Source organism: Micromys minutus (genome assembly GCF_963924665.1).
Source record: "Micromys minutus genome assembly, chromosome: 9".
NCBI lineage: Eukaryota > Metazoa > Chordata > Mammalia > Rodentia > Muridae > Micromys > Micromys minutus.
The window spans coordinates 64120886-64133411 of NC_137978.1; the positions used below are offsets into that span (position 1 = coordinate 64120886).

The window sequence follows — 12526 nt, forward strand, 5'->3', positions numbered from 1 at the left end:
GAGAGCCTTGTCTCTCCAAGTCCTCAGAAAGGAAGTTACCGAAGCCTGCCTCAGAGAGAAACCCAAGCAGTGAGTTAGGATCTGGGAGGGGCTGGGGGGTCCCTGAGTGGCGGAAGTGTGTTGACACCTGCTTTGGTTTCTCAGTGGTCCGAGCTGTGGTGGTCTGACCTTGGGTGGTCCTAGGATGCTTTGATGTCCTTTCCTCTGACTTCAAGTTAAGAGATGGACTGGAACCTCTGGGGCCTTGGGGTGTCTGGTGTGTGTAGTCATAGTGTCTGGGGTTTGGGGGTATTTGGTGCTTGTAGGCATGGTGGCTGGCCCCGGGTTCTGTAGAAACTGCTCCCATCTCTTGGTCCAAGAGTAATTAATGCCCATCCTTGCGTGCTTAGTGTGTGCCAGAGGTTTTTGACTGACCCAAGGGAGCAGCCACCCACTGCCCTTGCTTGTGGCCAGCTGACTTCTTTCCTAACAGCCAGTGGGTGGAGAGTGGTGGTCATGAGAAGTGGTCATCATGGGGGCCCGAGTTAGCTTCCTGTCTGAGGAGTGACTAGAGATGGTGTGAGCCCCAGACAGCTGCTGTGATACCCACAGGTGAGACGGGGTTAGACATCTGTCCCCTTCCGGCTCACCTTAGGCAGTGGTGCTAGAGAAAGGCCTTTTTCAGAGGATGCAGGCTTAGGTTGGGCAGGCTCCTCTCCACCTCCCCTTTACTCTCCCAGCAGCACTTGAGGGGTCTAGACAGCTAGATCCAGGCTGCAGCTCACTGGTCAGTGCTGACACCTTTGCTCCCTCTCCTCCCAGGGTTTCCAGAAAGGACTCATAGAGTGCCTCTGTTGCAATGACCTGTAAAACAAAGATTCCATGACAACCGGCTTTAGCTGCTACAGCCTCTTCCTGTTTAGATTAAACAGTTCAGGAAGCCAGGCAGTGTGGTCCCCAGAAGCCTGATCTGATCAGTGGTTTGCTGAGACAGCTCAGGACAGGGAAGATGAATGATTCTGGCTGCTTTTGCTCCTTCCTCCTCCTCCTCCTCCTCCCTCTTCTTGAAGCTAGTTTGGTGGTTGTAGTAGGCAAGTGTAGCTACTCATCTACTTGACTGAAGTCAGGAAGGCGTCCTTTCCACCAGAACCACTGACTGCAGCTTTGGGAAGGTGCAGATGAGGCAGTGAGGGAGGAAGAGAATAGCCACCTAGCCAGCCACAGCAACCAGACCAGCCCAGGGGATGGGGTGACAGATGCTGCAGGCAGATCCTATTTTTGTTTTTGAGACAGGGTCTTGCTGGCTTGGAACTTGCCATGTAGGTTCCACTGGTCTTGAACCCACAGAGATTGGCCTGCTTCTTACTGCTGGAGATAAAGGTGTTCTCCATCTAGAGCACTTTCTTGATTCCTGAATCCCCAGTCTGGGAACTTCTAGTTGCATGGCTTCCTAGCCAAATAGGAGCTGACCATCAAGCTCTAGTAAAGGGACAAATCTGTGTGCTGGGGAACACTTGGATGTGGCTCCTGTGCCTGGCAGCCAGGGAGGCCATCAAGAGTATCCTGGTCCTGTGTTTACTCCCTGGACATTAGGTGGGTACCTAAAGCTGAGACAGGAGGTCTAGATTCTGGGGATGTGGCTGGGTCTCTAGATGAAGCCTCGCCCTGCTTCCTTTCTTTCCTAGGACCACTGGGGCGGAAACCCATTATTCCTTGTTAGATTGTAGAGGCTCCTGTTTTCCACTTGCCTCTGCCAGACTGTTCTTGGCATTTGTAGGCGCTGGTCCGTGGAGCCTTTTGGTCATTTCTCTAGCACAGATGTTTCTCCTATCCCTGCCCTGTTATGGGTATGCAGTGTTGTCTCTGGCTGTGGCCATATGGGGGCACACACAGTGCCAACTTGTTCTCTGGGCCCCTGCTGAGGCCTCTCTAGTTGGAGGTCTTGTTCAGAAGTGAGAAATAGGGAACCTCTGGCCTGTGTGCTGCCCCTCAGAGCTGACCGTTGGAGCTGGAACGCTTCAGCACCGTTCACAACGTCCAGTAGGCCTAATGGTCCTGTCTGTCTTCAGTGCTGCAGGACCCTTGAGAGGACTTCCTTGCTACCCAGACCTGACTGCTTGGTGGAGCCACCAGTGATCAGTCCTTGCAGCTCTCACTGTGGAGTAGAGCAAGCCGGGCACACCCCTCCCTGGTTGCCATGGTTTCCACACAGCAACATTTTAATTTTAGAGCTGACATTTTCCAGGCGGATTTAGAGATGCTGGCCACAGTCTCAGTGGCCTGGGGGGAGGAGGAGAAAGAGGTCATCCCCCCTCCCAAGCTTGTGGTGGGGTCACTGTTGGGCCTGGGGCCACTACCGTTCTGTGTGGATCACTTGTGCCACACACTGCTGCCTCGGTGGATGGAGGAAAGGCACCTAGAGGGGTGGGATTGGAGTGTGGCACTGCTGTGAGGAGTGACTTAGGACAGCAGAAATGACAGAAGCATCACGTCCAGGGGTCAGAGGGGCCCTGGGAAAAATCTTTCCTGACTGAATTTCTAGTGGCTTCCGGGGATCATGTGGCACTCTAGACTCTGACTGTCTGTGTCCCTGTTCCTGTAAGGACAGTTAGAGCTCAGTAAAGCCTCAGGGATCCTGGTGCAGGAGGTGGGGCTTGGGGAAGTGACTGGTTCCTGTGAGTTAATTTACTGATAGACTCTGAAGGGAATAGGATACTGTGAAGGAGGTGCCAGCTGGCTGTGTGGCTTCCAGGGGTATATTCTGTCCTTCCTGTTGTCTCTGCTTTCGAGACCACTGTGAAGTGATGTCTTACACATATTCTTGTGACCACAGGACTTGGCACATGAGCAGGGAAGATTGGGTCTGGTTCCCAGTTTCTTTGAGCCCGTATTGGTGGTGGGGAAGGCAGAGCAGTCACAATTAGTGCTGGGAGCAGGCAAAGGAGCTGTTCCAGGAAGCGGAGTGAGGCAGGAACCCTCCCCCCAAGGTCTCAGAGTCTCCAAACATGGCTCCCAGCTGGGGGCCCATTGATATTACCCCACTGTACCAGTGAGCAGCCTCTGCTGTCTCCCCCATGGTGCTCTGCTGCCCCTGGACATAGACCTCCAGAACCATAGGCCAAAATGTGTCTGCCCTGTTTTAAAATTGACTCAGATATTTGTCACAGTGTCTGGCCACAAGCAGTATGAGTTAATTAACTGAACACCTTGCAAAAGATCTCACTCCAAATGCTTTCCTAGTTATCAGTGGTGGGGCTTGGGCATACAAATGAACTAGGTTCAACTCAGGTTATGGGTCATGCTTTGGGCTAGGATCGGCCTTGGAAAGATCTCAAGGAGGGGGCCGGGCAGGTGTGGGCAGGGCAGGTGTGGTCAGGGCAGGTGTGGTCAGGGCAGGTGTGGTCAGGGCAGGTGGGGGCAGGGCAGGTGGGGGCAGGGCAGGTGGGGGCAGGGCAGGTGTGGGCAGGGCAGGTGTGGTCAGGACAGGTGTGGTCAGGACAGGTGTGGGCAGGACAGGTGTGGGCAGGACAGGTGTGGGCAGAGTGACACGGGAGGCTGTGGATAACAGTCACCTTGGTCCTTCTTACTCTCTTGGTTCTTGGTTTTGAGCAACATTCTCCTGCCTCCTCTCTGTTCCTGGACTACATGGGGCTATCTGAAGGGAAGATGGGATGCACCCTGAGAATACATCTGCAGGGTGCTCTAGGAATGCTGGGACCTCAGAGTTCTGGGTGAGGACATGGCCAAGGCTGCCCAGGGGATAATACTATTTATAAATCACTAGAGTGATGTGACTTAAAACTGAAACTGAGTCCCGGTCTAGTCAACATTTCCGTTCTCCAGGGGCAACAGAAGCTTCTAGCTGGTCATTCTCTAGCGGTGCTTCCAGCTCAGCTGTCTCCATCAATAGTATTCTTCTCAGACAAGGTCTTGCTATGTTGCCCATGCTAGCCTTGAGCTGGTGTTAATCCTCCTGCCTCAACTTCCCGAGTGCTGGGATTACAGGTGAGAGGCACTATGTCTGGCTTTGTGCCCATCATTCTTTTTACAACTGTTGCTGTGGAGTTGGAGAGAAGACACGGTGGTTAAGAGCACGTGCTTCTCCTCAGAGAACCCAAGTTCAATTCTCAGCTCCTACACGGTGCTCACAACTACCTATAACATCAGCTCTAGGGCTCTCACACCCACTTCTACATGCATGTGCAAACAGACACATAAGAAAAACTCCTTAAATTACCATTACGTGTGTACACATGTGTGCATAAATAGCTTTACATCGGCTATTTATGTGTGGAGTTATTTGTAGGGAACTTGCTGTAGGTCTGACTCCTTCCCCTTTCGGCTGTCACTCCCTCCTTCAGCTAGGGGTGGGGTCATCATCCCCTCCCTAACCTCACTTGGCTGCAGTGCTGACTGGCTTGACCTTGTGTGCAGTCTGCAAGGCAGCAGCCATAGCTGCTGTGTGTCCGTCATGTCAAGAGACGTTTCTTTGTCCCAGTCCTTCACAACCCTGCTCTCCTAGTCTCTCCTGCCTCTTCCATGAAGCTCCCTTGCACCTTGGGAGAGGGATGGCCACGTAGCTGTGCCAGTTTTGACTGAGCACTCCAGGAACTAATTTTCTATACTTTGACTAGTTGGGACCTTCTGGGAAAAACTCAAACTCCTAATACTCAAGTTGAAGCTCCTAAAAGCCTAGTAGTGCTATCTTCAAGGTTCAGGACTCCCCTGCGCATGTTTTGTGCTGCTAAACCTCAGGATGCCGCTACTGTGTACAGCTGCTCTGGTGGCTTCTTGCCCTGGTGCTAGGAGGGTTTGGTTGCTGTATATATACCATTTTACTCGGTGAAGGAGTGGCTTTGGAGTTGGGTGGCATCAAGAGTATTTGTCATTTGCTTCTGGCTCTTTCTTGAAGCTCCAGCCAAGCTAAGTATGCTGAGAAGAGAGGACTGGTTAGCATGTGCTGGGTGCAGCTGAGGACTGGTTAGTGTATGCTGGGTTGCCAGCTGTCCGTCACCCTGCTGGTCAGCAGTGCCCTGCATGCTTCCTGGTTCTTTGTCTCCTTGTAGTCACCTGAGGCGCCACTTCCATGATATCTGTTCATTTTACAGCTGTGGAGGTTCAGGACAGATTAATCCAGTTAATTGATAGATTGGCAGCTTGTCCTGACTGGATCCCAGCTGCTCAGAGCTGGGGCCAGGCCTGATGTTCTAGAATCTTGACTTGTTCAGCTGCCAGCTGCTGTAGGAAGGCTTGGCAGGTCACTCTGCAACCTTACTCAGCATGCACCCATTTCTTGTCACCTGAGAAGGCACGAGTTGCTGGTGTGATGGATTATGGGATGTTGCCAGTGCTGAAGGGCAGCCTGTGATGGCACCAGATGGGCTTGTTGAACCCTGAGGTTTTTGTTATATTGCCTTTTTTTTTTTTTTGCCTCTGTGTGGCTAGCCGCCCAGAGAAAGTGTGGCAGGAAGGAAGAATGAGCTAGTGTTTGCATTCTCCCTGACTCAGAGAGCTCCTAGTTTTCAACCTTGGGCCCCTTGAGGATCTTCCACTCCGTAGGCAAACAAGAGCCAGTGTATCTGTGTCCATCTAGTCTCGAGGTCTTAAAGCTGTGACCTATGCCTAAGTTTTAGAATAGCTGCAGCTACCCAGTCCTCTGGGCCTCCTGGACAAATCTAGTCCAGGATTCACTCCTGGGGGCTCAGTGTGGCTCCTATGCTTACCCAGCTGAGCTGTAATTGGAGACCTGGTCCACGGTGAGCCAGGCACACGCTCTCTGAGGGGCTTGAGGAGCTGATCCAGCTTCTTGCCTAGTGGCCTTGGGTAAAGAAAACCATTGCTGTCAGCCCTTCAGGCTGAGGGATGCTGTCTCCCTACAGGCACCTGCGGCCCCAGGAAGGGAAGGTGTCCTCTGCCTGCCTTCTGTTCCCTATAAAGAGGACTGTGGAGCCCTTTTGTGCTTGTCATATCAGCCTTGATGGACACACTATATTGAGGGAGAGCCAAGATGTGTGGACATTCTTGTCCTTTCTGTGGGAGCCAGCCAGTCCTTGGCACACTTGATTCTCCCCCTAGATCTGTCACAGTGCTGCCCTCTTGAAGAGGCTCATGTCACTTCTCTTACCTGCCGTAGGATCATGCGTCCAGATGATGCCAATGTGGCTGGCAATGTCCATGGAGGGACCATTCTGAAGATGATTGAGGAGGCTGGGGTCATCATCAGCACCCGGCACTGTAACAGCCAGAACGGGGTAAGTGCTGGGCTGCTTCCTGTGGACGTGGATCATGCTTAAGACGGTGGGTTCTGTGGCCATGAGAGTAGCTCACATGGAGCCCAGACCTGCAGACTTCCTGCCTTGCCCACAACAGTCAGCCCTGCTTTGGGCTCTGTGGAATAAGGTTTGGCATTGCCTCAGTGTGGAGGGTGGGAACTCAGCAGCGATAAGTTGCTGGGCAGCTGAAGGGCTCTCACCACCTCCCATGCTGGATCCCCCAGGAACTGTGTGGCCCGAACAGGGCCCTGTCTTGAGCCCTGATGGCTCCTTGGTTGTGGTCAGAAATGCTCTATGCCCATGTGAACCTGCTATCAAGATATTTAAAAGCTGAATCCCATTTCCATACCTGAGTAGACTCTGGTGGCTGTGGGCAGTGCTTTGGCTTTTTGTGCCTTGGCTGTGGTCTGAGGATGAAGTTCCACAGCAGGCCCTGGATATTGGTGGGCCAGTGTTTCACCTCCTCAAGAGTTATGCAGTGTGAGGTGGCCCTGCAGCTAGGACAGGCAGGACAGGCTGTTTGGGTTTAGGTCTTTGGGGACTCTATATGCAGTCATGTCAGGACAGTGCAGAAGGACCTGATATTTTTTCTGAAGGTCAGCCGGGGAGAGAGCATCTTCCTTGACAGCCATGCTGTGGTAGGTACGGAGTGGGCCTGCAGGGAGTTTGTGATGCTCTATGGGCTGTGGTCTCAGCTAGTGCCCTGCTGGGGACAGAGGAAGAAGCCCAGGTCACTTAAAAAAAGTGGACCCCACTATGGGCGGAAGTGAGCACAGGCTATTCAGAACAGAGAACCCAGAGGAAGTACTGTATATCCTAACTTGTCCAAGCAGGCAAGTGGGAGCAAGGGACATGCTGGCCTGGCTGTATAGCCTGTGACAAGGCACAGGTGCCTCCTGTTAACTTTGTTCATTGTAATTCATATATATTGTTTTTCTTCAGATTAAGATCTGTGCAAACTTGCACTGAACAAATATTGATGGTGTTTAAGCAAGAGTGCACTGGCTTGTGTATGTGTCAGTGACAGGTCGTGGCCATCCTTCATTGTCTTTATCATGTTGTGACAATTTTTCAGTTGCTCATATTCTTTGCTAGCTGTGATGAATGACACTCCCAGTTCCAGTCGGTGACCTTGATGTGACTGTTATTGTTTAAAGCTGTCATGGTCAGTGGTTTGCATGTTCTAGGCTATTCTGCTGGTCTCTCTCTCTTTTTTTTCTTTTTTTTCCTATCTCTTTGGGTCTCTTCATTTCTTGAGATACAACATAACTAAACTTAATTCTATATTCACCTGTCCATTTTATATGCATCTCACTTTATTAATTTTGTTTTTTGCTTTTTGAGATAGGATCATATAGAGCTTTGGCCGGCCTTGAACTTAATGTTGCTGGTGATTAATTTGAACTTTCAATATCTTTTCACTTTATGTATTTATGTAATTATTTATCTGGAGGGTGTGATAGGTTGTATATGCTCAGCCCAGGGAGTGGCACTATTAGAAGGTGTGACCCTGTTGGAGTAGGTGTGGCCCTGTTGGAGTAGGTGTGTCACTGTGGGCATGGGCTTTAAGACCCTCATCCAAGCTGCCTGGATGTCAGTGTTCTGCTAGCAGCCTTCAGATGAAGATGGAGAGCTCTCAGCTCCTCCTGCACCATGCCTGCCTGGATGCTGCCATGCTCCCACCTTGATGATAATGAACTGAACCTCTGAACCTGTGAGCCAGCCCCAGTTAAATGTGGTCCTTATAAGACTTGCCTTGGTCATGGTGTCTGTTCACAGCAGTAAAACCTCAAGTAAAACACAGGGGATGTATGTGTTGTAGCATGTGGACAACTTGCTGGAGTGGGCTCTGTCTCTCTTTTTTACTGTGTAGTGTCCAGAGGATGAATGTAAGCCATGAGGTCTGTCGGCAAGCATCCCTGCTGGCCAAGGCATCTTGCCGACCTGAATTTGGACTTTTGATCTTCCTTACTCTACCTTCTTTCTAAGTGTTGGACTTATAGACATGCCATGCCTGTGTATGTGGTGCTGAGTCATAACCCAGGGTCTGGTGCGCACTAGGCAAACATGACGCCAGTTCAGCTACATTCTCTGCCCCAGTGACTTTTGTTTGAAGTCAAACATTAGAAATGGTGAAGCTTTGTGAGAAAGTAACATCAAAAGACCAAGCCAAGTTGTGAATTGGGAGGAAGAATTCTTGGCAGCCATTGCTCGGTGTTACTGCAGTGAACATGGGAAAGATTAAAGAAGAAGACAGCTCTGTGGCTCATGTCCAGGAGTTTTCTGGTCTGGAGAGAAGATCAAACCAGTCACAGCATTCCCTTCAGCCCAAGTGTTATCTAGAGCCAGGCCGGACCCCTGACTCTCCATCAAGGCTGTGGGAGCAGAGTTTTCTGAGGCAACTGCAGAAGGGCAGGTGAAAACTGACTGAGCCCGCCATGTAAGCAAGGACACATGGCTGTGACATAGATGTGCAGGTGAAGCATCAGCTGCTACCACGTTGAGTCACCCAGAGGATTTAGAGCAGTAGTTCTCAACCTGTGGGTCACTACCCCATTGAGGGGCTGAAGGATCCTTTCGTAGATGTTTACATTACGGTTATTTTATTTATTTTTAAATCTATTCCTTTATTTCATGTATATGAGTACACTGCTGCTGTCCCCAGACACACCAGAAGGGACATCAGACCCCACCACAGATGGTTGTGAGCCACCATGCAGTCGCCAGGAACCGAACCCAGGGCCTTTGGAAGAGCAGCCAGTGCTCTCAACCACTGAACCCCCCCCCCCATCTCTACATTACGCTTTATAACAGTAGCAAAATTACAGTTTTGAAGTAGTAAGTAATTTTATGATTGGGGTCACCACCACATGGGGAATGGTACTAAAGGGTTACAGCAGTAAGAAGGTCTAGAGACTTCTGGTGGCAGGTGGCCCCAGCAGACAACAGACTGAGGGCATAGATGAAGCAGCCTTCTGCTTGAAGATTGGGATGTTCACAGCTAGAGAGGAGATGCCAGTTCTTGGGTGGCACTGGTGGCCTCTGTTGATCACCCCAGAATCCCAGGGCCCCTAAGGATGAATATGCTAAGTCCCTTCTGCCTGTGCCCTGTAATGTCAGCAAAGTCTGAGTGACAACCCGCCTGCTTCCTGAGCATTGAACTTACCGTTGAGACCCTGCTACTCCTAGGAAAGATTTAAACTAGCACCGGCCTGTCACCATAACTACTTACAAGGCTAAAGCAGGAGTGTCACAGTCTCACAGTGTGTTCCAGGTCACTTTAGACAACTCAGTGGCAGCATTCAGAAGGAGACCTGTGCTGAGCGCTTGCTTAGCGTGTGAGAAGCCCTGGGTTCAATTCTCAGTCTTGCAAAAACCAAGCAAAGTGGCTTCTCATTGACCTGTGCTGGCACCCAGGAGACTGACGTGTCTGCTGTCGAGACTGTCACTCTGAAGCCCACGGATCAGGTGACATCTGAGTAGTGTTTCTCAGATGTCTGTAGCTGCCACCGCGATTTGTCTGATGGGTCTGGACACTGGAGTCCTGGAGGTACAGCATCCACAGTTGGCAGGACCCTGGAAACTGGCTGAAAGGCTGGACATGGAGGAGAGACTGCCTGTGATAGGACAGCAGGACAGCTCCAGGTGGGAGGTGTACTGAGAATGCCGCTGCCCACGGCCACCTCCGGGTCACACTTGAAAGCCAAGGAGCTGATCCTGTGCATGAAAAGCCAGGGAGGGAGTCCCTGAGAGGGACTGGCCTGGTGAGGATTCTGGGAGCCGGGCTGCATCACCGTGGGACCAGGATATGACAGGAACTGGCTTGGCAGTGCAGTGGCAGTTCAGGGTGTTGAGTCCACTCTTGAAAGGGGCTCTTTGGTTAGAGAAAGGGCAGATGCCTCTGCAAGCTTCCCTGTTGTGCTTGAAGAATCTTTGGTATGTTCCACCCTGGCTAGCCAGCAGCCACCCACATCCGGAGGCAAGACTGTGAGCTAGAGGGCAGTCATGGTTACCAGACTTTCAGAACAGTGCCAGACTTCTGAGGTGCAAGTGTTGGGGTAAGGCTGTGTGACATGTCATGCCAGGCCACTGCAGGGTGAGCAGTCTCTCATGAATGCCTCTGCCTACCCCCATACTAGCTTTCTTATGGGGTCCTGGCACCCGCCAGTGCCTAAATCCAGGACAGTCTACAAGCAGAAGCAGCTGACGTGGCACTAGTGGATTGTCTGGGGAGGGCCTGCTCCCTAGGTCATAGTTGGCGTCATCTTGCGGTAGAGTTCATGCAAGACCTCTGTTTGTGACCCTAAGGCGCAGTCACTGCCCAGAGGCTCTTCTCCTGATCCGTTTCCCTAGGTGGGTCCAGTTTTCACATGAGTATTTTTGGGCTCCCCGGTATTTAGACCACAGCTTGGCATTCAGTCTGACCAGTGAGCACAGAATGAACAATGCCAGCAAGATGTGTTGGGGAGAGGGGTGAGGGTTGCACAGGCCTTGGCTTTGTGGTGGGCGTTCAATGTCTACTGAAGCTGGCTTCATTCTGCAGGGAGGGGCCGTCCTTAGAGCTAGGTGTATGGGGTGCCCTCTGGTGGCTGTAGGGAGATGTGACAGTCTCAGAGGCCACCATTTTTGTAGAGAAGCTTCAAGAAGACAGTGGGTATCTGAGGAAAGCTTGGAGGCTGAGGAAGAGGAGGACTTGGGAGGACAGTGGGAGGGCAGTGATGCCATGACATCTGTAGGCGTTAGGCCAGGCAAGGTGGCACCTGTGTACCACCAGTAGAAAGGAGCAAGGGGCAGGTGGATTGCTGGGACTTCTAGTGCAGCCAAGTAGGAGTAACCACTGCCACCCAGTAAGCAGTGCTGTAGCTCCTGTGATCCTCATCTGACCTCAGGGTGTGGGCACATTGTCACTGTGGCCACCCTGAGGCCATGAGCCACCTAAAGAGCAGCTCTGCCCAGTGGAACTCGTGAGTCCCTGCTTCCTTGGGCTCCAAAGCTGGGGACTGTATTTGGATATTCTTTCTCCTGCCCTGGACACTGGCCATAGGCAATCCGCAGTGTCACCACCTGCCCAGGGTCTGCTGGGACAGCTTCTTAGTGCTTCTCTGGTCATTGCCCACCTCTCGCTGTGTCAGCATCCAGTATAGTAGCCAGAGTCCCTCTAGATGAGACTGAAATATGTCACATGGTAAGGCCGTGGGCACCAGCTCAAGTCCAAGCCAAAGTTCACACCCACTCCCCCTCCCAGTTCACCCTACACTGGACATTATTTCCTGTGGCCCTTTCCCCAGCACACTGGGTTGTTCCTACCTCAGAGGCCTTTGATGAGCCTCTCTCCTCCCTGTCTGAGCTGCGCTTCCCCAGACACTTGCAGAGTTTTGCTTTTGTTTTTCCTCTGTGGACCCGGTACCTGGGAGCAGACCAGGAGCAGGGACAGTCAGGCTGGGCTTTGCTTTCTTCAGGCTAGAAGTGAATTAAAAGGCTCCTGAGGTTCATCCTGGCCACAGCACTAATGGAGCTCCGTGTTCTCCTGCCTCAGGGCTCTAGTTAGCTTCCTCCATCACAGGAAAGACTCCTTGATGAGAGGGCTCCAGGGAAGACTAAGAAGGGAGCCCAGCCTTTGTGCCGCCTTTCCCAGTGGGCCCTTGGTCTGCCTTTGACTCCAGCTCTGCTGACTTTGTGTCTGGCCTTTGGTCAGCCTCAGGACTTCTGTCCTTGCTGCTCTGCTCTGCCATCCCAACCTTTGTCTCAGAGTGTCACCCGGGTTTCAGATCGGCGTCCTCTCATCTGACCGTGTCTGTGTGCTGCACCCTCACTGGGACTTGTGAGCGCCCAGCTTTGTGCCCCCTCGTTTACTTATTTATCATCCTTCTGACTAGACCCTGGGCCCCAGGACAGGGTGCTGACCTGTCCCACTGGAGGTGGCCCTGTGGGTGGACCTTGGTATGCTGGGTAAACAACCAGGTGTCATGCTTCAGACATGAGTGTGTGTGTGAGCATGTGCCCATGTTTTGTCCCTGTAGGGATCCAACTAACTTTACTGCCCAGCAGTGTTGCCGGCTGACCTATTCCCCTCTTGCCTTGTTCACAGTGTGTGGGGAATTCCACAAGGTAGTTATGCTGGGTTTGCCAAGCCCCGCCTAGCCTTTGCCTTTCCAGCTTCTGCCAGTAGGTGGTGCCATAGTCAGGAGAATAAATTCGATGGTGAACCGCCTCTTTAATCCCCTTTCATTTTTCATAAATAGGCAGTGTGGTGGGTGGGAGGGTCTTTAAGCCCT

General features: G+C 51.9%; 1 protein-coding gene across 3 annotated transcripts in view; it reads left to right on the plus strand.

Annotated features, from left to right (window-relative positions):
- ACOT7 (acyl-CoA thioesterase 7) overlaps positions 1-12526 on the plus strand; it is a 76713-nt gene that overhangs the window by 16997 nt on the left and 47190 nt on the right. For all 3 annotated transcript variants that reach the window (XM_080921378.1, XM_080921377.1, XM_080921379.1), the window contains exon 2: positions 6113-6230. In XM_080921378.1, the coding sequence (XP_080777504.1) occupies positions 6113-6230 (118 nt within the window). The remainder of the gene's footprint in view (positions 1-6112; positions 6231-12526) is intronic.